Raw genomic sequence first — 25,815 nt, 5'->3', positions numbered from 1 at the left:
AGAACTTTTACCAAATATTAATTTGTGTGTTTTCTACATTTGTATTACATTTAGACACATCTCTAGTGATTTCTTTACCGAACAGTAAATGCATGTCCAATTTATCCTGCAAAGACATGATCCTAACCTACCCTTTGGCTCAACACACAAAAAAAATATTTCAAAGAGCTTGGTTAAATATAAAATATAAGCATTTGATCGAATGTGATCGAGCAATCGACACGGTGCTGGCGCCATCGGCAATGTGAAAGAGCTCTCGCAAACGAATGTGACCTTTCAATAACTTCTAAATCACTGATTGGATAACTTTCAATTGAAAAATTCAATGTTCTTCTTTAATGTTTTCACAAGGGTAGAATGTTAAATTTACAAAAATAGTGTCTTTGATCAAGATTATTTGATTTGCTTCTTGAAAGTTGGTCCGTGTGTTAGCATTCTTTTATTGGTTTTCGCCAGTTGATGAATGTAAGTCATTATTAACTCATGCAATTTTGTTTATTTATGAATATAAATCGTCAATATTCTACAATATCGACACTAAATAAATGTTTGTTTTGGCTGCATCACACTTGCTAGGTCACCTTCACGATCACATTTGAATAATTGTAAGTATTTAACTTTTAACCAAGCTCTTTGAAATATTTTTTGTGTTGCGTCAAAGGTAAGGTATGCACAATGTTACATGCAACATTATCTGGATCAACATTAACTTTTTGGTAGAGAAATCACTCAAGATCTGTCTCCTCGCGGAAGAAAACACACGAGTTTATATTTGGTAAAAGTTCAAGCAACGTCATTTTGTGGTATTTAATACCGAAACTGCGCCCGAATGATGAGTAAAATATTCTTCGTGGCATTGCATTCTTCAATTTTTGGAAAACAGGCAAGTTCTTTTAAATCGGATGATTTTACAAACTATCTTTGTTATGGTCGATGGCTCTGCAACGGAAATGTCGAGGGTTCTCATTTAAACAGATCACTAAAATGTGAAAGACCCTATGTTTAGTAGGCGTGGTACGGTAACCTCTGTTGTTTTTTTTTTCTCTTTGTGTAGTATAATATAGATTAAGACAGTATTCTCATAATTTACTATTAAATAGAACATGATATAGTTTTCAATTTACAGTCGCACTTTTCTAACATTTAGCTACGCATCATGCTATACTGACAACATCTGCCACTTTTGGTTTATATTACATACCACAGTAAATAATTAAATGTTTAGTCGGCATTTCGTAACATGATATGAGCCGCGTGATGACAAAACCAACATAATGGGTTTGCAACCAGCATGGATCACGACCAGCCTGCGCATCCGCGCAGTCTGATCAGGATCCATGCTGTTCGCTTACATACCCTATTACAAGTAGAGAAGCTGAAAGCGAACAGTATGGATCCTGATCAGACTGCGCGGTTAAAGTGACATTATGCCCATTAAAGTGAACATAAAAAATTTTGATAGAAAGGAAGATAATTGTGCTAATTTGTAATATTTTTGAAAACTTGATGTTACAACTATAAAAAGATTGTGTCTGAACAGTACTCTTTTTGATACAAATGTATGCACCGTTGCCTAATTTATGGCAGCGCCGTTTCATTTCCTCCGGTGTACCGTTGTCGAGACGAACAGAAAGTAGATAGATATTGACAGATGAAATTTTGAAATTGCACAGATGATGTTGTATTTGTAATGTTATAAACAAGCATATTCACTTCAATATATGAGCCTCATGTACGGAGATTGACTCAAACATTTACCACATCTCTCAGAGATTGAATTTCAGGTGCATTTATTCTCAAAAGTTTTTTCAGTAAATAATTCTTATTATTTATCATATGTAACATACACGGTGAACATTGTGATCTTATAATGAATTTATTTTTACGTTATTTTATCCATCTCTTATTACTATAACACGCATTTGTCTAAATACATAGATAATAAAATGACAGGTATTATAGTCATAAAATAATTAGTTATATTTTACGCTTTTAGAATATAAGAAGTGAACTGTCAGTATTTGAACAGTGTGATGTTTCAATATAAATCGTTATGGGATCCAAACTTTTCAATTTTGAGTCTACTCCGGGAAGTTATTTGATTTTAAATATTAACTTTTATTATAGTAGTTTCATATCAAATAGCAGATAATATCACCTCATTTCCATAACAAGAATACTTGATATGTACTTTTATGCGGATTTTGAAATGAATCTTAAACATCTTCGTGTTTTTTGTCGCTTTTCAGAACACTTTCTTGCTGAAATCTGATACGCAAGAGTTGAAATGTACAAAATGTTTCATATTGCTTAACAGGTAATTTTGTCTCTATAATTAAGTTTTTTTCGAAAAAAGGACGTCACATTGGATATGCAGCAATCTGGTTGGATTTCAATACACAGCTAAGATAGGAACCAGCTTGAAAAATAGTCCGTCACTTCCATATATGGAACCGTGTTTGTCACTTATATAATACGGATGTTTCTGCGTATTCGTGCTTCAGGATTTATGTGTATTTTAGGGAGAACCTTACAGGTATATAATAAAATCATTTGTTGAGAAAACAACCTTTTAGGCAAGATTACACATTTGTAATAAAGGTATGTTTGGTATATATTATAATTATTATTATTATTATTATTATTATTATTATTATTATCATCATTATTATTATTATTGCTTCCTGTTTTTTTTCTAATAGGATAATTTTTATGCTAACTTATTGTGTTGCTTTCTAAAGTTGACTTTTTTTTTATTGATATTGACGTTCAGTGTCAGTTTTATTTAAGATTTAACCACATGTTTAAGAATTTATCTTAATTAGGCGGATAAATCAAGGTACATGCGTCCCATGAAATAATGTATTGATTAACATTTGACTTACGATACCGCACGTATGATCACATATATAAGAAAGTGATTTGATCATTTCCATATTTTCGTACTGACCTTTTAGTTGTCGTTTAAGTTTAGTCTGGGTCATTGGTATGTCTCGTTTAAAAGAATGTTATTCATTTAGGTGGTTTCATCTAGGTAGATTTCACTTATTTTCGTATTGATTAAAGCTACTATCCTACACAAAACGAGTCTAAAACATCAACATATTTTTTTACAGTCATTAAATATGCATTATAGTAAAATTTGCAGTTTCCATGATGTAACGGTTGGTACGTTCCACTTGACACCACTTTTATCACACCTGTTAACATGTAGCAAGTAGCACAGCTTGATGCAGGCAGAGCTTACAATATAACTGTAAGTTTTAAATCAGTTTTAAACCGGAATACCAAGATACGATCGTCTTTTTTTCCCTATTAATAAACATTATTCTTTATGATATTTTGTGCAGCAATTAATTGCACGATAAAAAAATTGCCAAGATTACAACTGTTCTTCCCGCAACCAACGGATCAGCTTGAAACACGTTAACGGGTGTGTTTATAATAAATAAAACGTTGCAACGATTTAAAATTACAGCATGATAAAAATTGAGAAAACTTTACTAAGATGTTTTTTTTTCTTGTCGGACAAGACATGTATTAACCATGTAGTTCTATTTAAGTGTACGAGACTGGTGATTTTTTTTTGGTGACATTTTATTTCAAGTATGTACAAACAACAATGTGTGGGATACTAGCTTAAAAGAGGTTTGAACTGGCTTACCGGTTTACCATTTTTTTACATATTGATTGAAGAGGTTTGATCTAGGTCACATGTTTAGTTGTTTACCATTAATTTAAATATTGATAGAAGAAGTTTGATTTAGGTTTCCTGTTTACCATTTATTTACATATTGATTGAAGAGGTTTGATTTACGTTTCCTGTTTACCATTTATTTACATATTGATTGAAGAGGTTTTGATCTAGGTTACATGTTTAGTTGTTTACCATTAATTTAAATATTAATTGAAGAAGTTTGATTTAGGTTTCCTGTTTACCATTTATTTACATATTGATTGAAGAGGTTTGATTTAGGTTACATGTTTATCACTTATATATATACACATTGATTGAATATGTTTGATTTGGGTAACCGGTTTATCACATATTTACATATTGAATGAAGAGGTTTGATCTTGGTTACCGGTTTACCATTTATTTACATATTGATTGAATAGGATTGATCTATGTTACCTTATTTACATATTGATTGAAGGGGGGTTTAATTAATTAACCACAGCTTTTATTAAATAAAAGACATGGCCTAACAAACGGTCCGTAGTTTTTTCAAACGACTAAAGTTGTAAAGTTGGAGCATCACACTAAATACTTTATTCCCGGTATATACCGGACAACGCGCTCGGATGAATATTTGCAATTTGTGCTTGTAGGGTTTTTCTATTCATAGTCAAGTTACTAAATTTTTATCAATTTCAATTACATTCCATTTGTGAACTTGCAAAATTTATATTCCAAAATATTGAATGTCTGCTTATTGTATATTTTTATACAATATACATAAAAAACTACATGGAAATATACATTGAAATAAGAGAACGTTCTGTTTCTTTTACCATATTAGATGGCTAAGGTTGAAAAAGAATAGGTGAAATATGTGGATGACGGTTTTAGATTACAAAACCATAATCTACACAATTATATAATTTTATACAAACACAGTGTGGCGCCGTTATATGTCGCAACGCCGCCAAATGTCTCACTTGCAGCTAAATGTCGCAAAATCTTCTGCCGTAAAATGTCGCAAATGTAACGTTTAATGTCACACGAGTTTCCCTTACCGTTTAATGTCGCAACACCGCCTTTAAATGTCACAATACCTTAATTCATGTACAAAAACCTTCATTATGTCAATATTTAAGTTATGTAAATGAACTGTCGACCAGCTATCTATCAGATATGAAAGGATTTGCTGTGATGTCTAAAATATTGGTTAAAGTTGAAGTCATCTTAGTCGGTATTATAAATTGACGACCATTATTTATGTCAAAGGGCCCCTTGGCATACATCTGCATACTATTTTCATTTAGGATTTACACAGATGTCGTGGGTTCGATGTAGAAGGTTATCCTAGAAAGATTCAATTTTAAATTTACTTTTAATGCAGTATTTTTAAACTGTGTGCACAAGTTTTATATTAGGTATTGTAGGTATTATTCTTTAGATATTATTATATAGTCACTATCAAATTACAGTTTTATAATTTCATTGATGTAAATAAACCTGATAGGTTTTTTGCTTTTTTTCTTCTTTTTTTTCATTGCCGGTAAAAACGTATTTTCATGACCAGTTAATGCTTTTGAACGTCTCCACCTAAATCATCTAGATAAACGAGGGAGAATGTCAGACATCAGCCAAATCTGGCGGCATGATGGTTGATACATGTCTTGAAATAAAATCATTTGATTCTAGTTATATGGTTGATTTTTATTTTCTGATGCAGAATCCAGAAAATTAAATGCTGACAACAATTTAAACGCACTTTTTAGGGGGACCAAACCAATAAAAGAAAAATTTTTAAAACAGTTTAAAAATAGCATGTTGGAAAAAATATTTTTTTTGTTCGCGGCTCAAATCAATTTCGAATTAAACTGAAAGTTATTATTATTTGGTTGTGTTGATAGCGATGGTGTGTGTGTGGTTTTTTGTTTGTTTGTTTTCTGTTGTTTTTTTTTGTTTTTGTTTTTTTTTGGGGTGGGGGGGGGGGTAATCGTGCATTTTCAGAAAAAATTGAATTTTACCATGATATAGAAATTTTATATTTCTTCCTTTTTCAGAAACGTTTGGAGATAGTATTTCATTTATAGAGGACAGTTATATTGTTATACAGGAATGGGGTTATATGGCCTAGATGTAATTGCATTATTAGCGTTGGTGGCATTTAACTTTTCACTTTCTACAGGGAATTGGCATCGTAAGTAACAATGTTTTGCTGTATTATTAAAGATCTGTCAAAAATGTTTGTTTTTTGGTTGATTGGTTGAATGGTTGGTTGATTGGTTGGTTGATTGTCCGTTCGTCCATACCATAATCCTTGTTTAGAAAGAAAAAAAATCGCATAAATCGGTGTTTTCAGTGAAAATTGTTATGGTTTTACATTGAAAAATGCAATATGAAATTAAAAACGAACATAAATCCCAAAATATCTGTCCGTCCAACGTCCGTTCGTTTACTACTAGTTTTGTTTGTTTGTTGTTTTTTTTTAGAGGAGAGTACGAATAAAAATGGCATCAGAATGCTTCTTCAAGTCATTTAAGTGTATTTTATTTGCTCCAACTATTTTGTGTCTAGCGCACTTTGGGGTTTCTGCTTTATGAATCCGACTTAATTATATATAAATTTCACTTGACTCTACTTGACACGGGATTCAACACCAAAGTGCGGTAAACTTCACAGGGCAATTTGGGGTCAAATGAACTTTGGGGTCAAAATCCAAATTGAGATAATATGCTACACATCAAAGCACTTTAGGGTCCAGGGTTCTTAAGGTGTTTACTTAGTTCTGCTTGAATACTGAATACTGTCTTATCTTCTATCTGTTTAAGATGGAGTTCAAAATGACGGTCGATACTTATATACATCACTAAGCAATTTTAATACCATTTGAAATGTGATTAAGTAGTCATCATAAAGATGTATATTTTGCTTAAGTGGTAAAATGTTTAATTAATTTTACCACTTTAAATATCTGACAAAAAGTGTGACTGTATAACAAACTACAAATACATAAATTTAGAATGTATTCCTAAAAATAGCAGATGTTTCGAAAAATATTCTGTTCCGTCAGTCATTTATCATTCACTTGATAAGTTTTGGTGTCAAATTGAACCGTAGGGATTAAATAAAATGCGCTGAATATCACCTCTTTGCACTTTTTCTGTTTAAATTCTTGTAACGGGTAAGTTAGAAATAACAGTTATCATAACGGCGGCTACAGCTGCACTTCATTTCAATATCTGGAAAAATGTGATCAATCGGAAGCATTAAAAGCAACAAAATTACATGAAAATTCCAGACTCGGTTTGATTAAGTCTATACATGAGGGATAATGAAAAGTGCAACATCCCTCACGCCCCCCTAGCACCGGCTTGAACTGTTCTCAATTCTCAACAATTCTCAATTTTACTTTCCTATACTACACATTAATTAAATTTAACGTTACTTTAACCTTTTTAAGTTCCATTTAATATAATATATCTATTATTCGCTATCATTTAATGAGCCGTGTCATGACAAAACCAACATAATGGGTTTGCGACCAGCATGGATCCAGACCAGCCTGCGCATCCGCGCAGTTTGATCAGGATCCATGCTGTTCGCTTACCAACCCTATAACAAGTAGAGAAACAGATAGCGAACAGCATGGATCCTGATCAGACTGCGCGGATGCGCAGGCTGGTCTGGATCCATGCTGGTCGCACCCCCATTATGTTGGTTTTGTCGTGACATAGCTCATATAACCCTGTGGCTTTACTTTAAACATCTCTTATGTCATTAACATTATTGTTTTTCTGTTAAGCATCAAGGCAAAAGAAATTCAAAGGCAGTCTTGAACCGAGAGATCCGGATGTATGTGTAACACAGAACATCACCTTTACCAGTACCCTTCTGGAAGACCCAGTCGAGAGCCATTCAATTGGCTTTGGTGTAAAAAATACAAGTACAGACGGTACATACGTTGCAATAGACGATGCAAGAGTACAAATTATCAACCAGACAACAGCTCAATTCACCGTGAACAATGTAACCTTTGACACCACGGATGTTAGGACATCCTATTATTTTCATGTAAGAAGTTATTATTGGGAACACTTTGCCAGTTTAGATGACAGCTTGATGCTTGGAGAGACCTCTATGGCACGAGTTTTTCGTAAGTTAAAATATTCGTAATTTCTTTTCTTTGAATCATATTAAAAGCGAAATATGGGAGAAATATACAAATCGTTGATTAAACGTTCGTAACTATATATCAATAACGTTATCTAATATGTTTCAATAAAAAAAGCAAAAAAAAAGCAAAGAAAAATACAGAAAACAAAAAATCATGCGTAAATGAAGATCAAATTTGAATTACGTCAAGGAGCATAGGAGTCTATAGCATATTTGACGAAATATGCATAATTACCAATAGGAAAACATCCTTTGATAAATTTGAGTAAGTAAATGCTTAACTGATAAATCTTCAAGAACATACGACGTGAATGATTTGAATGATAGTACATATGCCAAACTCAAAATATTTCCCCCACCTTCCGCCCACCCAATCGGACTGTTTCATTGTAATTGCTAAATGTACTTTACGCAAATTTCAGCGCTGGTCGATGTGAAAGACTTTGCATGCATAGTGCATAACTACACGAACATGATGTGTTCTTGGAATTATGGGGACAACTATGGTGAAAATATGCCTGAAGTAATATTTAAATGGTAGGTGAAAATATGTTTCCGGTTGTTGTTATTGTTAATGTTGATTGGTTAAAAATGAAATGCTATATTTGTATATTGCGTTACAAAAGTAAGTTTGAGATTGACTCCTTATATTCTTTTTTTACAAGTTTACGAATAGATTTCTAGTTACTTTTTGTCGTTCTAGTCCTACTTTATGTTTTAACTCCGGATCCGAGATATAAAACTGTTGCATAAGGACTTCATATGCTACAAGAATAACATAATTACATAAAATCAATTTATTGGAATAATGTTACAAGACCCTTCAGTGACGTCATATCCGAGTGGTTAATGCGTCAGACGAGTATTTTTAGGACTTCAGGCCGCGTGAGTTTAAACCTTTTTCTTGGGCAAGTTGTTGTTTCCTTGAGCAAGAAACATCTTCCATAACCAAGGCCATTTACCGGTTATGTGTATTAAATGTAGTATTTATAAATGAATTGAGCCGCACCATGACAAAACCAACATAATGGGTTTGCGACCAGCATGGATCCAGACCAGCCTGCGCATCCGCGCAGTCTGATCAGGATCCATGCTGTTCGCTTACAAACCCTATTACAAGTAGAGAAACTGATAGCGAACAGCATGGATCCTGATCAGACTGCGCGGATGCGCAGGCTGGTCTGGATCCATGCTGGTCGCAAACCCATTATGTTGGCTTTGTCATGACGCGGCTCAATTGATAAATTTCAGGAGAATTCCAGCACATTCTGCATCATGGAATGACTGTAACAAGCTAAATGTTGAGGATGGTTTCTGCCAATGGGAGGACGGATACTTTAAAGACTCGAACCTCACTATCAGCATAATTTTAGTGCATAAATGTAGCATAAATGTCACATCAATTTTTTATGAAGACACGACGAAAATAGGTACATATTCCATTCCAAATGTTGCGTTGTCTTCCATGATAATGCTTGTTTGTAACGCCGATTTCCACTGGATAACCTAGAAATTTGTATAGGTCTTCATGCTGCTGTTAATTAATTAAATTAACTATTTATTATTTTTAACCTTAATTTCATTTGATTTATTCGTATCACTTGGCGCTAACAAGGGGCAAAAACTCGACAAAAGTATTTTTTAAGTAAACAGGCGTTTTGTCGTGTTTTCGTTGACGACTAAACGCCACTCAACAAGACGAAATTAAGTAAATTGTGCATGTTGTGGCCGGCAAGAAAGTCATATAAATCATGTTATAGATGTTGGGGTTTTCTTTTAACATTCAGTGAAACCAAGTCCAGTCTCCAATATGTCAGCTACTGTGTATAGCAGTAAGTGTGTCCATGTGTCTTGGGAGACATCAACATTGTATGAGTTCGATCAGGAAATTGTTGTTTCCAGTAAATATGACACACAAGAGGTAAATATTCATATTTATTATATTTATAAGAAAAGGAAAACGAAATGTTCACTGTACAGTCGAACATCGAGTACTAGAACTCTATTGTTCCATCAAAGAATTGTCCGAGATAGTGATTTTTAGTCTTCTATGCGGGGCATGGGAAAGTAATCATTTTCGTTATTCAGAGGAAAGTCTGTACTGTTTATGATACATGATGAACAAATAGATTGCACGAGCATTGGTAATGCTACACATTTTCGTAATGATACACATGCTACCAATTGTTGCAAGTTTTGGTAATGATGGTTGTGGTCAAATGTCAAAGGTCATAGTATTATCAGTAACGATATTCAAGACTGAAGAGTAGACTATGTTTTATAATTTAATCACCATATAGATATTAGACAAATATACGACAGTAAATCTATTAGAAAGTTGCACAAAACATTCTCACGTATGCAATTAGTATGTAAATACTGTACATTTGTTGTTGATATTGTTATTTTTTTAAATATTTTTTTTTGCAGATAAAGTTCAACACTTTCCTGGGACGTAATCGAACAATCTGCACTCTACATCCCTTCACAATGTATAATTTCAGTGTAAGAGTAAGGCCAACAGGGAGGTATGCGGGGTACTGGAGCGAGCCAAGGAATGCCGAAGTTGTAACGTATTCTGACGGTAAGATATGAGCCGTGTCATGACAAAACCAACATGGTGGGTTTGCGACCAGCATGGATCCAGACCAGCCTGCGCATCCGCGCAGTCTGATCATGATCCATGCTGTTCGCTTACAAACCCTATTACAAGTAGAGAAACTGATAGCGAACAGCATTGATCCGGATCAGACTGCGCGGATGCGCAGGCTGGTCTGGATCCATGCTGGTCGCAAACCCACTATGTTGGTTTTGTCGTGACACGGCTCATTTGTTTTATCATTTTGTCAACCGTAGGCAGTCGTAAAACAACAATCCTTCATCAGAACCTCGTTTGTAAAACACGTCTACACCAACGTTATAATTAAGGCAGTGTTCGTAGCACAGCTCTTTCATTTTCTGCAAACTTTGTCTATGTCTGATGTTGAGGGGAAATTGACTATCGTCTATGTAGAACTATAATAGCCGAGGAGGACATATTGGACCGTAGGCTGTTCGATTCACCGTAATTTCCGGTAAATTGACAGTGTCTTTGCCATGCCTTTTCTAGGAATTTGCCGGTCAGGTAAATTTACGCTTAATTCGACATCCTGGCATAGGATTCGAGGAGGAAAAAATTATATTTTCGACAGACGAAGCATATTTAATCTTTTATTTTTCTCTCAATCGAACATTTATCCTGAGCATCATTTTAAAACATATAGGTAAATATTTGTCTGTAAGGGAGTAAAATGTTTCAGACGTCAAGTGTGACCTTCAGTCGCAATCGGTACTCTGTGGCTATTATTCATAACTATCCGAAGCATTCAGAACACCCTCAGCTATTATTCATAATGACCTCAGAGTTAATACGGTGTGAAACGTGGATTCAGATAAACAGCAACAGAGAGTGTAATCTTCGATAATGTAAAATAAATGTATATTCAAAGGAAAAAAGTATGTTTCGGTACAATTATGATTGACAACCATTTTTGATTTAAATATTATTATACCAATGCACTGATGTACAATCCGACTTGGTTGGCATTTTGTACTTGCGGATTCTACAACAATAATAATAAGTATAGAAATAATGTATTGTTTAATTTAAAGTATTTAAATTGACTTACTTTAGGTTGACTTTTACTTGAAATATTGGGAAAAAAATTGTCAACAACTACCAGCATTATTTTGCGCGTAGGTTAGACCGAAATACTGTATTCGTATGGAAAGAGACGAAAAGTTGCGATTGTATCCGAATTTTGACGGAAAGGGCCGAGAAATTACGATTGCTTTAGTCGCTCGTGCATGAAAATATGTACTTGGGAGTAAATTACACAAGCTTTGATTTATTATTGTTTTGATTATTTATTGCGCATGTTATGAATTTACAGTACCTAGTGCGAGTCCTAGAACCGTTGAAGGGGGTTACTGGTTCAATCGTATGGAGTGTGAAGGAATTAATCTGACAAGACATGTTTGTGTATTTTGGACAGTAAGATTTCTTTCTTCAGTTTAAAATTTTCAAAGCTTCTATTTTAGCTTCTAAATCATTTTGTGATTGTTCTTTCCGTGATGCTAATTCCCTACGATTTTAGGATTAAAATCAACATTTGAGCCGTGTCACGACCAGAGCTGCATTACTGGTACTGGTACTGGTACTGCAGTATGTACTGCAGGGATTTTGCAAGTACTGGTACTGATACTGAATTACTCTTACAAAATTTTGCTACTACTGGTACTGGTACTGCATTACTGTCTTAAAAAGTGGTACTGCTACTGCATTACCCAGTACTTTTGGTTTTGATAAAAATTAAAAATAACATCATTTTTTCTCATAAAATAAAGCTGTAAATTACATTAACTATATTTTATTTTTGTGAAAAAGTAAGTTATCAAATCTAAAGATAATTTGCTGCAATCTTCCTTCAAATGTTTACATAGTATTCATCATAAAAAGCACCAAAGACTTTAAGTAAAAATTAAACTAAGATAAACAGACTCAATAACTCTTTAACCTAAAATATCCTTATTAAAATCTTTTATTACTTTGTATTTACTAGTAAAAGAGCAAAATAAACACTAATCAATTTCTTCTATTCTAAATAATCCCATTTCAAGTGAAAAAAGTGATATTGTTAGCACCATAAAAAGTTGTTATTTACTTTGGTATAAATTGAACAGAGGTGTGAAAGACAACAAAAGACTGTTGTGTTTTAAATGAAAGATGTTTGCATTGTATTTATACAGTTGACTGGTTACTAAACAATTAGATATGACATGAATATATGTTTTAAATATTGTTTGTAAAAAGTATGTATAAACTATAAAGTTGTAAATATGTTACTTTAAAGTAAATTATGATTTTATTTCATTGCTAAATAATATTTGCAATTATTTGTTTGACACTGTATTTATTCAAACTTTGATGAATATATAAAAGTAATGGTACTGATACTTAATTACTTCACCAAAAAAAGTACTGGTACTGCAGTACCGAGCTAAAATCTAGTACTGGTACTGGTAATGGTACTGCATAATTTGCCAAGTACTGGTACTGGTACTTAAGTACTACACCCTTAATACTGATGCAGCTCTGGTCACGACAAAACCAACATAATGGGTTTGCGACCAGCATGGATCCAGACCAGTCTGCGCATCCGTGCAGTCTGATCAGAATCCATGCTGTTCGCTTTTAAACCTTTTAACAAGTAGAGAAACTGATAGTGAACAGAATGGATCCTGATCAGACTGTTGGTCTGGATCCATGCTGGTCGCAAACCCTCTATGTTGGTTTTGTCGTGGCGCGGCTCATTTTTTTTTAACCCCAACCATGCTGGAATCGAAATTTATTCATCTCTGCTATACATGTGTAATATATACCCGTGCAGTCTAACCTGTGCAGACTGTATGTATACTGTTGCCTATGTTTATTCAAACTTTCACCTTGATTTAAAAATAGACGGTTCTCTAAATGGAAGCAGGCAAAGAATTTAAGCAATTTGGCGGGTTAAGGGTAAAACTGAACGCATTATTTACGTTTCAGTGTAGTTTCAATTACTTTCCGCGATATGCTTTGTTGTGTCTTATTAATTTCCGCCTTTTATTTTCGTTTCGCATTTATTACCTTTTCTCTTACCAAGCAAATCAAAAAGGAGGAAGAAAACGGTCCGATGACAAGTGTCCAGGGTTTATTCCGTAGCAAAGGGAAACAAAGACAAGTAGACTGGCCAAGCAACTCAACATACGGGTGCTCTGAGTTGATGTGCAACACAACCTATGACGTCATCATCCAAGCCAAAAATGTCAACGGTACTTCTAAACTAAGCTCAACCCTGAAAATACCCAGCTACAGACGAGGTATTACTGTAAATGTGTATTAAAAAGGGTTGTTTTTCACAGGTTGTAAGCTTAAAAAATAAACCTATTAAAAGTCTTAATGCTGAAAAAATCCTTTCTTTCAAAAAAAAAACTTAGACAAATTTATAACAGCCGTGACTGTATATATAAATATAAACGTCATAATTATCCAATGAAAATTAGCGTTACAATGAACACATATTGCATTAAATCTACAAACCCTTTTTATTTTAAATTCAAACTTGAGGCGTATATCTATGTTAGGTTATTTTTTTGCAACCTGTTGACATTTTCATTTTAAAACGTAATAGTATTGTTATCATGTATCAATATAATAGTACTTAACTATACGAAGATTTTTTACAGATCTTGCACCTCCGCAGTTTATAGTCGAGTCAATCAATATGTCCGATGTTTACATCAGTTTGGAAAAGGATCAAACTTTCACCGGCGGGTTCACGGTGGCTTGGTGCCGTAATAAAAATGGCCAATGTGAAGTATGTAATAAAACATAAGGCTATCTGATTTGTACCAGGGGCGTTACCGTGACCCCTAGAATAAATCAGATTGTCGAGTGTTCTGATATTCTTTTTCTTTTGTATCATATGTAAAAATAATAACACGTTCCCGGTTGTCACAATATGAAACCCTAGAAAAAAGTGGCCGATGGATGAGCATTAAAATATATTGTACATGTATCATAGTTTCTGTTGAAAATGTGCCAGAGTAAAATCGCACAGTGCGCTAACTGGAGTACAGGTATTAGATGCCCGAACTCCAGAGCATGCTCATTGATTGGCTCATTTTTCTGGGGCTTGCTTATTTTGACGACGAAAGAAAAGTCATATTCAGTTGCTCGTTCATTGGTTACTTTTTTCTGGGGTTTCATAATTTGACACAAAAATCCATATTATTTTATAAAAAGTCTTTAGAAATATCAAACATGGGTTTAATAACGTTTTACGTATGGATTTAATGTTTAACTAACGAAATTTTCTCCCGGTATAAAGCCAATATTCTTATAAATCGTACACAAATAGGAGTATCGGTCGAGCACTGGGCTTGTCGAGCACATGTACGGTATCACAGGACTGATGGACGAGAAGATTTTGTACATTTGCATTTTTTTCCCAATGTTTAGCCAACTCAAGAGGTACGCTGGGAACGTGTATTGTCTAACACTTCGCAAATTATCTTACCAAATCATTCGTCTGCGCACGATTTTTTGTATGGTGTAAGTGGGAGCACAGAGACCGGAAGAACTGGAGTTGTATGGCAAGGCTGTGTGTACAATGGGCAGGCTGGTAATGATTATTTAGTGTTATTTTTCAGGTTGTAATAATGATGATGGTGATATTTACACAGTAATAATGATAAAGATGCAAATAGTGGCGGCATGGCCGAGTGGTCAACGTACCGGACTAGTAATCAAATGATCGCTAGCCGTATGGGTTCAAATCCCGTCAGGGGCAAGTCGTTGTTTCCTTGAGAAAGAAACCTTATACTCATTGCTCAGTACTGGTTGGTTCCAGGAACGGATTCGAAAGTGTGTCTATAAGCTTATAGCTTCCTACAAAATCGAACTAAAATAAATTCTATATAAACCAAATGGTGATAATGATAAGATAACGGGGATAACTATGATTACGATGATAATGATGAAAATGATGATAATTGTGTCAATTGTGGTGACGATTGTGTGTGAAGGTGATGATCATTATGATGATAATTATGATAATGATGACCATGGTGAAAATTATGATAATGGTTGTAATGATGACAATGGTAATAATTATGATATCAATTGCGGTGGTGATGTTGGTGGTGATGATGATGTTGATGATAATGGTGGTGATGATGAGGATGATGATGATGTAAAAAATGACGAGATATATACAACTACATACAGCTTATACTGTATGGAAAGCCGCGATTCATTTCCTTAAACACGTAAAATTGTGAATGCTTTAATTTACAGTTCCAAAACGAGAACCTAAGAATGTGCAGGTGTCGAGGGGATCCGAGGATAACACCTTGTTGGTCACGTGGGATAAACTGTCATGTGAAACTGATGAACCGTATATTGCGCACTATGACGTCATATATTGCAAGCAAAATGGCGAGAATAAGAAATGTAAACAATAATATTTTTTATAGCCTTAAAATACATAGCCGGAAAACCTATTACTCGAAACACAACTAATAAAAATAGCCTGTCGTCTGCTAGTTCGGAAACTGTTTATTGGTGTTTAAGTCGACCTGCAATTTGAACATATTGCACTAAAACATGTGTACGCGACATGTAGGTGGCAGTATCGGTGTGTGGACACCCCACTCCTACTTGCCCCTTGACCCTACTACTGGTCCAAACACCGATACTGCCACCTGTGGTGTACGCGATACAATCCAGAACCAAACAAATCTTTTGTTGGTGCAAGGCCCGAAACCCAACAAGGAGTCGGCCGTTACAAAATCTTTAATAAAGCTACACCCCTGCTTTACCGTAGCTAAAATGATTATCCACGATTCATATACAAATATATCTTAGTCTACACTTCAAAAAACAATGCACTCAAATGAAGAGCAAGAGAACATCTAAAATATTTTCATCAGTCTGCTTCTAACTTCCATTATACATTTCTAGACAGGACTGATTTTAAGAAAATATGAATGCTAGAGGTATTTTATTGTACAAGTAATATCTTGAGTGTTTGATCGCTGAAGACGATGAGGGTAGATACCAAGAAAATAAAATTGACCTTGACCTTTAAAAGGTCAATTCAAAATGGCCGCTTAAAAATACTAAAATAGGTCATTAAGACTATTTTTTTAATTGATTATTCTTGTCAAAATTAAATGATTATTCAATATGATCAGATTTTAATGAGATTGGCCACCAAATATAACGATTATAAGCCTAATAACCCAATTAACAGTTATCTACAGTACTGTTTTACAAGCGCGTTAAGGTATAAGACTAAGATTGAAAAAAAAATCACTTTTTTATGTTTTGTTTACTTGACTTATATTTCACAATAAACTTAGTTTCAAAATCCTTCTTATTAAATATAACCACAGAATAAATATTTCGTAATAACAAATTAATATTTCGTTATTACGAATTTCAAATGTTTAAACTTTTTAAATGTTTACACATCTGTCAACACTTATTTACTGTCTGTTACAATCCTTAAGTAATCTTTACTTACGAAATCGAAGTGGAATCTAATATTTCAATGAGTGTTGTAATGTATTCATAATTGACAGGTCAATAAAAAAAGACTATACAAAATAAGCAATTAGGCTGTGTATACAAACAAATAAAATATAGATGTTCCAACATGCAAAAGCGGGACTAAGTATGCCAAACTGCCACCCCCCCCCCCCATTATTATCTATAAAATAAAAGATACCACCTTTGTTAAGTCTTTTCTCCAGAAACTATTAACTAAAGACATAATAATTACATAATTGCACGCATTTAAAAAAATTGAATTAAGGCAGTGCAAAATTTTAAGAATATAGGCTTGTAATATGTTTATCCTGTACTTAATACATTATCAGGATCAAAAACTCCTTTTGTTACCCAAATATCTACGACACTATGGCTCTATCTCAATCTATGACAGTTGTTTTCTGTCTATTTTCTGTACCTTAGGTTTATATATGAAAATGTGAATTAAGTGTTGAGAAAACTACTAGTAGGTAAAAAATATCCAACTTACAAATTTACAAATCCTAAATTTTTAAATGGTTAGAACAGCATTTCTGCCCCATTTTTATATAAAATGTGTCACTTGCTGAAATGTTGAAATTAAAAAAGAGCCGTTTTTTCAGCACATTGTGAACATTACACATGTATGCTGCATGTAAGTTTTTGATAACAACAATAACAACACCATATTTTCATCGAGTCATGAAATGTCTGAAACCGGGAGACTGCTACGTGTGCTTGCTATACCATGGCAGCTCTCGAAAATTTTGGAATTCAGTCACGGTTTTGAGAAAATTCTACAAGAAGATTATCACATCATTTGATATACATTAGAATTCTGGGTACCCTCCAATAAATGTCCGGAATATCTTAAAGTAACTGCAAAGTTATCTTTAAAAATATTACTTGTAATAAATCGAGTAATATTTTCTTTGCCCATATATAAAAGTCACGTGGGTTGGCTACATAGTAGAGGTGTTAAAATATAATTGTAATACACCCTTTGTTAGCCATTGAAATAGTATTTAAAGTATAAAGCACTTTCAAAAATGGTTATTATTCAGAGCGGGCGCTATGGTGCAGTGGTAACACTGTCTGCCTTCAAATCAAGGGGTCGTGAGTTCGATCCCCCGCTACTCCACTGAACGAATAAATGACTACAAGACTGACAAAACCAGGACATCAACAAAGAATGACGGCAACGATAGATACAAGAGAAGACCTTAACGGAACAGGAAACAAGTTCCGAAAGTACAAGACCAAAGACGACCGATAACAGAAGGAAGAATGGAGACAAGAACTGACAACAAGCGAATAGAGACAAGGAGCAAATACAGAAGAACAGAGACAGGGACCGATAACAGAAAAACTGACAACAACCGAACAAGACAACGGAGACGAGGACTGATTACAGAAGAACTGGCAACAACCGAACAGTGACGTCGACCGCTAACAGCAGAACTGACAACAACCGAACAGTGACAGGGACAGATAACAGAAACTGACAACAAAGGAACAGAGACAGGGACCGATAACAGAAGAATGGAGAACAAGCGAACAAAGACAGGGACAGATAACAGAAACTGACAACAAGACAATAGAGACGAGTACCGATAACAGAAGAACAGAGACATGGACTGGAGGGTTCATGACAGAAAAATAGAGACGAAGACTGATAACATAGACGGAAACCGATGACAGAACAATTGAAAACAAGAATACGGAGACCAGGACTGATAACAGCAGAATAGACACGAGAACCGATGACAGCAGAACGGAGAAGAGAACAGAGACGAGAAATCGGAACATGTGACAAAAAAAGAACTCAGACCAGGACCGAATGAAGAACGACCAATAACCGATAACAGAGAACAGAGACGACGATCGATAACAGAAAAACGAACACCAAAACCCAAGAAAAGTCAGAGACAGGTGCCTTTAATTAATGTATATTTTGCATGCACACGTTTAAACCCCCTCACATGCACTGTGCAAATATACTCTATATCCTTGCATAGAGTGCCAGATAAAATACATGAAAGCTCTATATCCAGTAGATAGAGCAGGAAAGAGTGTAGTAGTGTTCGCTACGTAAACCCTAAATATAGGTCTCTTACGTTTAAATGCCTTAAAATTTTCAGTACTTTCTTTAATATTACTTCTATATTACTATTATGTATCACATAATACGCGGCGGAGGAGTGTAATAAAGCCATTTAATAAAAACGATATTACACTAGTGTAATAACACTTTGACGTGCCGTCATTTGCGCGATATATATACATAGCGTTAAAGCGCGCTAATGTTAGCGTTACACTATAGGCGCGTCATTGAAAAATCACTCATTTTAACGATTTACTGTTCTTTTTTTATTTATGTGATAAATAGAATATTATATTCGTGTAGATTCAATACTAAATTTATTAAACTCGTTGAATAAAACAATATAATGCTGGCCAGAGGCTCGCATAATTTGATTTTATTCAACTCGTTTAATAAATTTAATATTAAACTACACTCATTCAATATCCTCTATATTAGCCTATAGAATAATGTCCGCCATCTTGGATTATTCGGCCATATTGGATTGTTTTGTTTTTTTAATTCTGTTTTGGTGTATAATTTGTTTTTACCTAAACATGCTTTGTGACCAATATCAGGCTCTTCCTTTCCTTAAAAGTTTTAATTGATATATCATCCATTTCTGATAAAGAAATTTGGCGGTCATTTTAGTGGGCATTTTAAATGGTCATTTCAATGGTTAAGATCAAGTTTTTCAATTCGGTATCCACCTTTATCGGATTCAGCATACCTTATTTAGGTAAAATACACCAAGACACCACTTAATTGTACTACAACATGCCTCTAGCATCTTATAGGGAGCCAAATTCTCAAAATCAGTCCTGTCTATTCGTTAAACATATTATATCAAAAATTACTTTATTGCATGTTATTCTTCTTTGAAACAGCTATGACCGTTTCGGCATCCGGGGAAGCCAGGGTTGAACTAATTGACCTAGAAAGTGATCAAACATATCTTGTTACCGTGAGAGGTGTGACAAAAGAAGGCCATTTCGGACCAGAGAGTCAAATACAGCGAGGAGTTCCAGTCAATAAAAGTAAAATTCATTGCACATCAAAGTCGTGTAATTTGATATGAAACATTTTTTCTGTAGAAACTATTTTTTTCTGAAATCCTGTTTACTAACAGAACAATCTTTGTTAGATTTTAAGGGGATAAATGGGAGTTCAGATACAATATTCCTCCGCCAATAAATCCAGAAACTCGCGACATAAATTCAAGTCACGTCACATCACATCATATTTATGACGGTAACATTGGTTCCAGTCTCTCTCTCTTTGTTAAACGCCTGATATCACTTATCGTTCTAGTAAACAAAGGGATTAGTCCTCTTCTGTTTGTTAAACGCATCGTTCTAATAAACGATGGAATTGGTCATCTTCCCTTTGTTAAACGTTCGATATCACTTATCTTTCTAGAAAAGGAGGGGATTAGTCTTCTTTCCTTTGTTTAACGCCCGATATTACTTATCGTTCAAGTAAACGAGGGAAATAGTCCTCTTTTCTTTGTTTAACGCCCGATATTACTTATCGTTCAAGTAAACGAGGGAAATAGTCCTCTTTTCTTTGTTTAACGCCCGATATTACTTATCGTTCAAGTAAACGAGGGAAATATTCCTCTTTTCTTTGTTTAACGCCCGATATTACTTATCGTTCTAGATAGTAAACGAGGGAATTATAGTCATCTTCATTTTTCTCTTATCCATTATACACTTTATGTTAGTTGTGCTATGCCGAGTTCTTCAGGGATACTGTTTTTCTTTTTCTTTTCTTTATCATACTTTTGGCTTCAAATTCATTGATGAGGCAATTGTATAGAAGTCAATCTTACCACCCCAGATGCCATTAAATATAAGCGCACAAACAATGTATTTTAAAGAATTATTGTATTATTGTTGTCAAATTTCATTCCAAAACTATATTATAGAAAAATAGGTTCAAATATATCTTAATGAAACATTTTTTACAGGTTTAACCCCTTCTGAGATAATTGGTATAGCTATGGGGGTGTTAGTGTGCGTACTATTTGCCGGCGTAGGAATTTTCTGCGTTATTGGGTATAATTTTATAATAACATTACACTGCATAATTTACATTGCATATAAATGACTTATTGCAATAAAGCTATGGTTATTCAATCAGTACAAACACGTTACTTTTATAATGCAACGGACATTTTATTTGTTTCAGAATATTATTTTTGTTGTTGTTGTTGTTTTTTCGGGGGGGGGCGTAGATATTTAAGCAAAGCGAGCTTGGGTCTGTCCTTTAATAGCCATATAAAGTGCAACATCTTTTACGCCTACTAGCACCGACCAAAGCAGTAATCAATATGCACCTAAAAGCAATGGTGTCAAAGAACGAGTTAAATATACAACACTAATTAAGGGGAAATAAATGGCAATGTTGTATATTTGTCACATTACGCTACACAACTGTTGTTAGGTCCATTATTTTAGTTCATATATTGCCATAGTTCTGTTCCCTACGAAAGACCGGTTGGGAAATTTCAACTTCATGAATCCCCGATTTCATCTTCGTGAATTCAGATTTTTAACTTCGTGAATTCACGCTTTCAACATACGGAATAGAAGTATATAAATTCACGATAAATAAATAAATATAATTTCAATTCGTGTGTACAATTAAATGTTTTATCTGAGTTGAAATCTTGAATTTATGAAGTTGAAATTGTGTATCCATGAAGTTGAAATCATGAATTCGTGAAGTTGAAATCGTAAAATCACGAAACGGAAATCGGGTATTCGTGAAGTTGAAATGCCCCCAACTGTCTTTTGTAGTTGCCTTTTTCTTGTATGCTCCTTTACTTTTTATCTTTGTTTTAACAATACAGGAGGTGTAAAACGAAAGCAAAATTTGTGTTGAAAAGGGCAGCAGAAATAACCATTCCAGACATACCTGATGAAAACCTCAATGTAAATATTTAATTTCCTTAATATTAACAAAAACTTTTTGAAATTTAAATCAGTCTTTATAGGAAAGGAAAGACAGAGACAATTTGTTTTTATTTGATAGTGAATCCATGGACATATAAATGATTTGTTAAGAGTATTTATTCAAGACATATGACAGTTATGAAACGGGACTGTGGAAAAAAATGTTTGCATATCATTAGCAAGATTGACACTTTATTTGGATAAGAAGGGACGTTCGTGGCTGAGTGGTTAACATTTCCTCCTCATCGCTGTGGGTTCGAATCCCAACAGGGACTTTGGATTCTTTCATGTAAGGAAGCTATCCAGCTAGCTTAATGTGGTTCTACTCAGCTGCCCGTTCATATCTAAAATAATGCACGGAAGGGCATCTAAGATATTCCTACACTAGTACAACTAAAACATCGCAATATAACCAATACTGTGTTTGTGTGACGTAAAATCAAATCAAACTTAGATAACATTTATCCGAGTTATATGAAATGAGGTCCAATATGAGATTTTTTTAATATCTTGTTTATCTTATTAAAAAAATCCTAGTTTCGAAAAATACTAGTCTTTAAATTCATCAAAAACAATAAAGAAAAACACACTTGACAAAGTGTAGGAATAATTGTTAAAAAAAATAGTGCCAATCTTATCGATGATCTTGTAACATAAAATCATTCTCAAACTACTTTGTACAAATGCTTTTTTACATGAAATTTGCATTCAGTTATTCACATTTTCATTTAAATTTGGGAGAAATGTATTGAAAAAATACGACTATCATCTTACCCATGTTTAATGTACAAAAACATGCATGTATTTAATTTACACTGAATAACAAAAGATGTCCCGTGGTGAAACAAATATGTTTTACTTTTTCAGATTAGGAGAGAAAACAGAAATGGCGGTGCATGTGCTAAGGGTAATGTATCAGAAGACCGAACGAATATGGAAAGAACAGAAAATAATATTGGACTCCTTATTAATCATCACCATGAAAATGATCTGCCGCCAACAGAAACAACTGCACTTAAATCGGCGCTTTCACCACTAACATCTGATATGTCAATTACTGAAATGATCCATGACCAAACGCTCGAATTAGAAAATGAGCCAAGAGTACATATTGGAGATTCCGTAGCTTTTTCTAAACCTCTTGAAGTTATTGTTCGAAATCCAAATAGAGAATTATCTACAGAAAATGGTTCCACAAAAGATAGAAAAGATAGAAGTTCTGATTATGTCAAATGTAATCAAGCATCCCCCGATTCAGACTCTGACAAAATAAAAAATAAAGCTGTCGATAGATGTGCAATAGATGAAAGCAAATGCGAAATAAGTGCACATGATTTTCCAAGAGATGACTGTGGACTTCAGAATGTAAAAAACGATTCGTATATACAATTAAATGATGCTAAATTACCTATTAATTTTCAGAGTTCATGGGAAATAGAAAGTAGTGAAGGGTCTTCATTCATAGGAGAAGATTTTAATCATCAAATGAACTATGGGAAATGTAGTAGAGCCGAGATGAAGGTCCCATGTCCTATTGAGGCTCAAATACACGAAGAGGTTGCACTTGAAACAAATGGATATGTGATTCGTCCAACTGAAGCTCCGGTTTCAATAAAGGAAACACTAGAAACTAATGGATATGTGCTCCATCCAATCGAGGCTGCAGCTTCAAAAGAGGCTGCACATGAAACAAATGGGTACGTGCTTCACCCAGTCGAGGTTCCGGTTTCAAAAGAGGATGCACTTGAAACGAAGCCAATCAAGGCTCCAGATTTAAAAGAGGTTGCACATTTTACAAATGGGTACGTGTTACATCCAATAGAGACTCCAGTTTCAATAGAGCTTGCACATGAACCAAATGATTACATGTTTCATATAATCGATACTCCAATTTTAAAAGAGGTTGCACGTGTTCCAAATGGATCCGTGTTTAGTCCAATCGAGGCTCCAGTTTCAAAAGAGGTTACACAGGAACCAAGTGGGTACGTGTTACACCCAACCGATACTCCGGTTTCAAAAGAGGTTGCACATGAAACAAATGGGTACGTGTTACATCCAATCGTGGCTCCAGTTTCAAAAGAGGTTGCACATGAAACAAATGGGTACGTGTTTCGTCCAATCGAGGCTCCAGTTTCAAAAGGGGTTGCACAGGAACCGAGTGGGTATATGACACACTCAACCGATACTCCAGTTTCAAAAGAGGTTGCACATGAAACAAATGGTTACGTGTTACATCCAGTCGAGGCTCCAGTTTTAAAAGAGGTTGCACATGAAACAAATGGGTACGTGTTTCGTTCAATCAAGGCTCCAGTTTCAAAAGGGGTTGAACAGGAACCAAGTGGGTACGTTTTACACCCAACCGGTACTCCAGTTTCAAAAGAGGTTGCACATGAAACAAATGGGTACCTGTTTCGTCCAATCAAGGCTCCAGTTTCAAAAGAGGTTGTACATGAAGCAAATGATTACATGTTTCATAAGATCGATACTCCAGTTTCAAAAGAGGTTAAACGGGAAACAAATGGGTCCGTTTTACATCCTATTGATTGTTCAGTTTTAAATGGGGTTGCAAGTGAAACATACGAGTGTGTGCCTCACTCAAACACTTTCACTGATTTCACGTTATCTAGCGAAGATGAAAACTATGTCCCGCATGACGTGATTGGACAGGTCAATGATAATAAAGGAACGTCGACTACTGGTAGCAAAACATCAGTGTCTTGTGTAAATGATGCGAACATCAATTTAGGCGATGTTTTTTCAACAGAAATAATGGGAACGGCCAGAAATTGTGAACAGGTGGGATACAACGTTCAGTTGGAGGTTTGTCATTTAGGTAAAGACAAGGAGTGTTGTTCAAATCAGGAGACGGCGTCGAATGATTCAGACGGTTATGTGCATCATTCTGTGGCATGTTCTCGGAAATTTTGCAAGTAGAAATACATGTATGGAGATGGTCAATGATAAAGGAAGCTTATCTTGACTTCATTACCTTAATAACTGCACCATTAATCAATCAACCAACCATTCATACACAAAACCAACAATTCATTCAACCACTAAATTAGGCAACCCGCGAACGAACGTTCGAATGAACCAACCAACCAACAGTAAATTAATCAATACGTCAATCAATTGATTAATTAACCATTCAATCACTCAACTAACAAACCAATAAGTCATTCAATCAATCAATCAATCAATCAGTCAGTCAATCAATCAATCAATTAGCCATTCAACTAATTACTCACCAATAATAACTAACCAATCAATCAATAGTCTGTCAGTCAGTTTGTCAATCAATCAATCAATCAATAATTTTGTTTTCATTATTGCTTTAAAAATGTGTCCATCGGATCTATTGAACAGGAAATTTTTAGAGGCACATTTTGTCAACTTGAGGCTGTGAATATATCCATTCTCCGACGTTTATTCATATTCTATTCAAGAGGAGAAGTTGTTAGTTATAGAACTTGTGATAATACGTAATTTATACTTTTTAGATTATATCGGAAAACTTCGGAGTTTATTGTATGCTTGTATATGACTGAAAAATATTATAAACTGACAAATGTGATGATACATTTTAATCTTTACATTTGATCAAAAACGATTTGCATAGCTAGTAAATTCTTAAACACTCAATATTTGTTATCATATACAATGTACTTCGAGTGTATCCATTACTTTAGTACTTTTTTTTCAATTGTTTGACAATTTGTCGAGATGAGAACTGAATGTGAAAATATATATAAAGATTTTGTTGTTACCTTTATGTGTATGTTTTTTGTTTGTTTGTTTTTCACAAATAACAGCA

The 25,815-nt window shown here is 34.4% G+C and overlaps 1 protein-coding gene across 2 annotated transcripts; it reads left to right on the top strand.

Moving 5' to 3' along the window:
• The first annotated feature begins 1,970 nt into the window (after positions 1–1,970).
• On the top strand, positions 1,971–25,656 carry LOC132721962 (uncharacterized). 2 transcript variants are annotated; one of them, XM_060706348.1, is made up of 16 exons: positions 1,971–2,536; positions 5,737–5,873; positions 7,479–7,829; positions 8,272–8,386; positions 9,101–9,279; positions 9,637–9,770; positions 10,280–10,433; positions 11,782–11,882; positions 13,531–13,747; positions 14,114–14,244; positions 14,889–15,051; positions 15,726–15,881; positions 19,932–20,081; positions 21,014–21,101; positions 21,899–21,980; positions 22,869–25,656. In XM_060706348.1, exons 2-16 carry the CDS (start codon positions 5,792–5,794, stop codon positions 24,933–24,935), a joined length of 4,170 nt encoding a protein of 1,389 aa, XP_060562331.1. In that variant the 5' UTR covers positions 1,971–2,536; positions 5,737–5,791; the 3' UTR covers positions 24,936–25,656. The 2 variants fall into 2 exon arrangements, with proteins under 2 accessions (XP_060562331.1, XP_060562330.1); XM_060706347.1 differs by having other exon boundaries at positions 1,971–2,601.
• Positions 25,657–25,815: the final 159 nt, after the last annotated feature.

This window comes from Ruditapes philippinarum, unplaced genomic scaffold, assembly GCF_026571515.1.
Source record: "Ruditapes philippinarum isolate M1 unplaced genomic scaffold, ASM2657151v2 ctg6549_1_1_1_1, whole genome shotgun sequence".
NCBI lineage: Eukaryota > Metazoa > Mollusca > Bivalvia > Venerida > Veneridae > Ruditapes > Ruditapes philippinarum.
This window is presented reverse-complemented; position numbering and strand designations above follow the sequence as displayed.

Bases quoted from the DNA above. Each gene is read 5' to 3' on its own strand.
- LOC132721962 (XM_060706348.1), top strand. From the start codon at position 5,792: ATGGGGTTATATGGCCTAGATGTAATTGCATTATTAGCGTTGGTGGCA. The intron at 11,883-13,530 runs GTAAGATTTCTT...TCTCTTACCAAG, and splicing joins ATGTTTGTGTATTTTGGACA to CAAATCAAAAAGGAGGAAGA. The intron at 20,082-21,013 runs GTAAAATTCATT...CATTTTTTACAG, and splicing joins AGGAGTTCCAGTCAATAAAA to GTTTAACCCCTTCTGAGATA.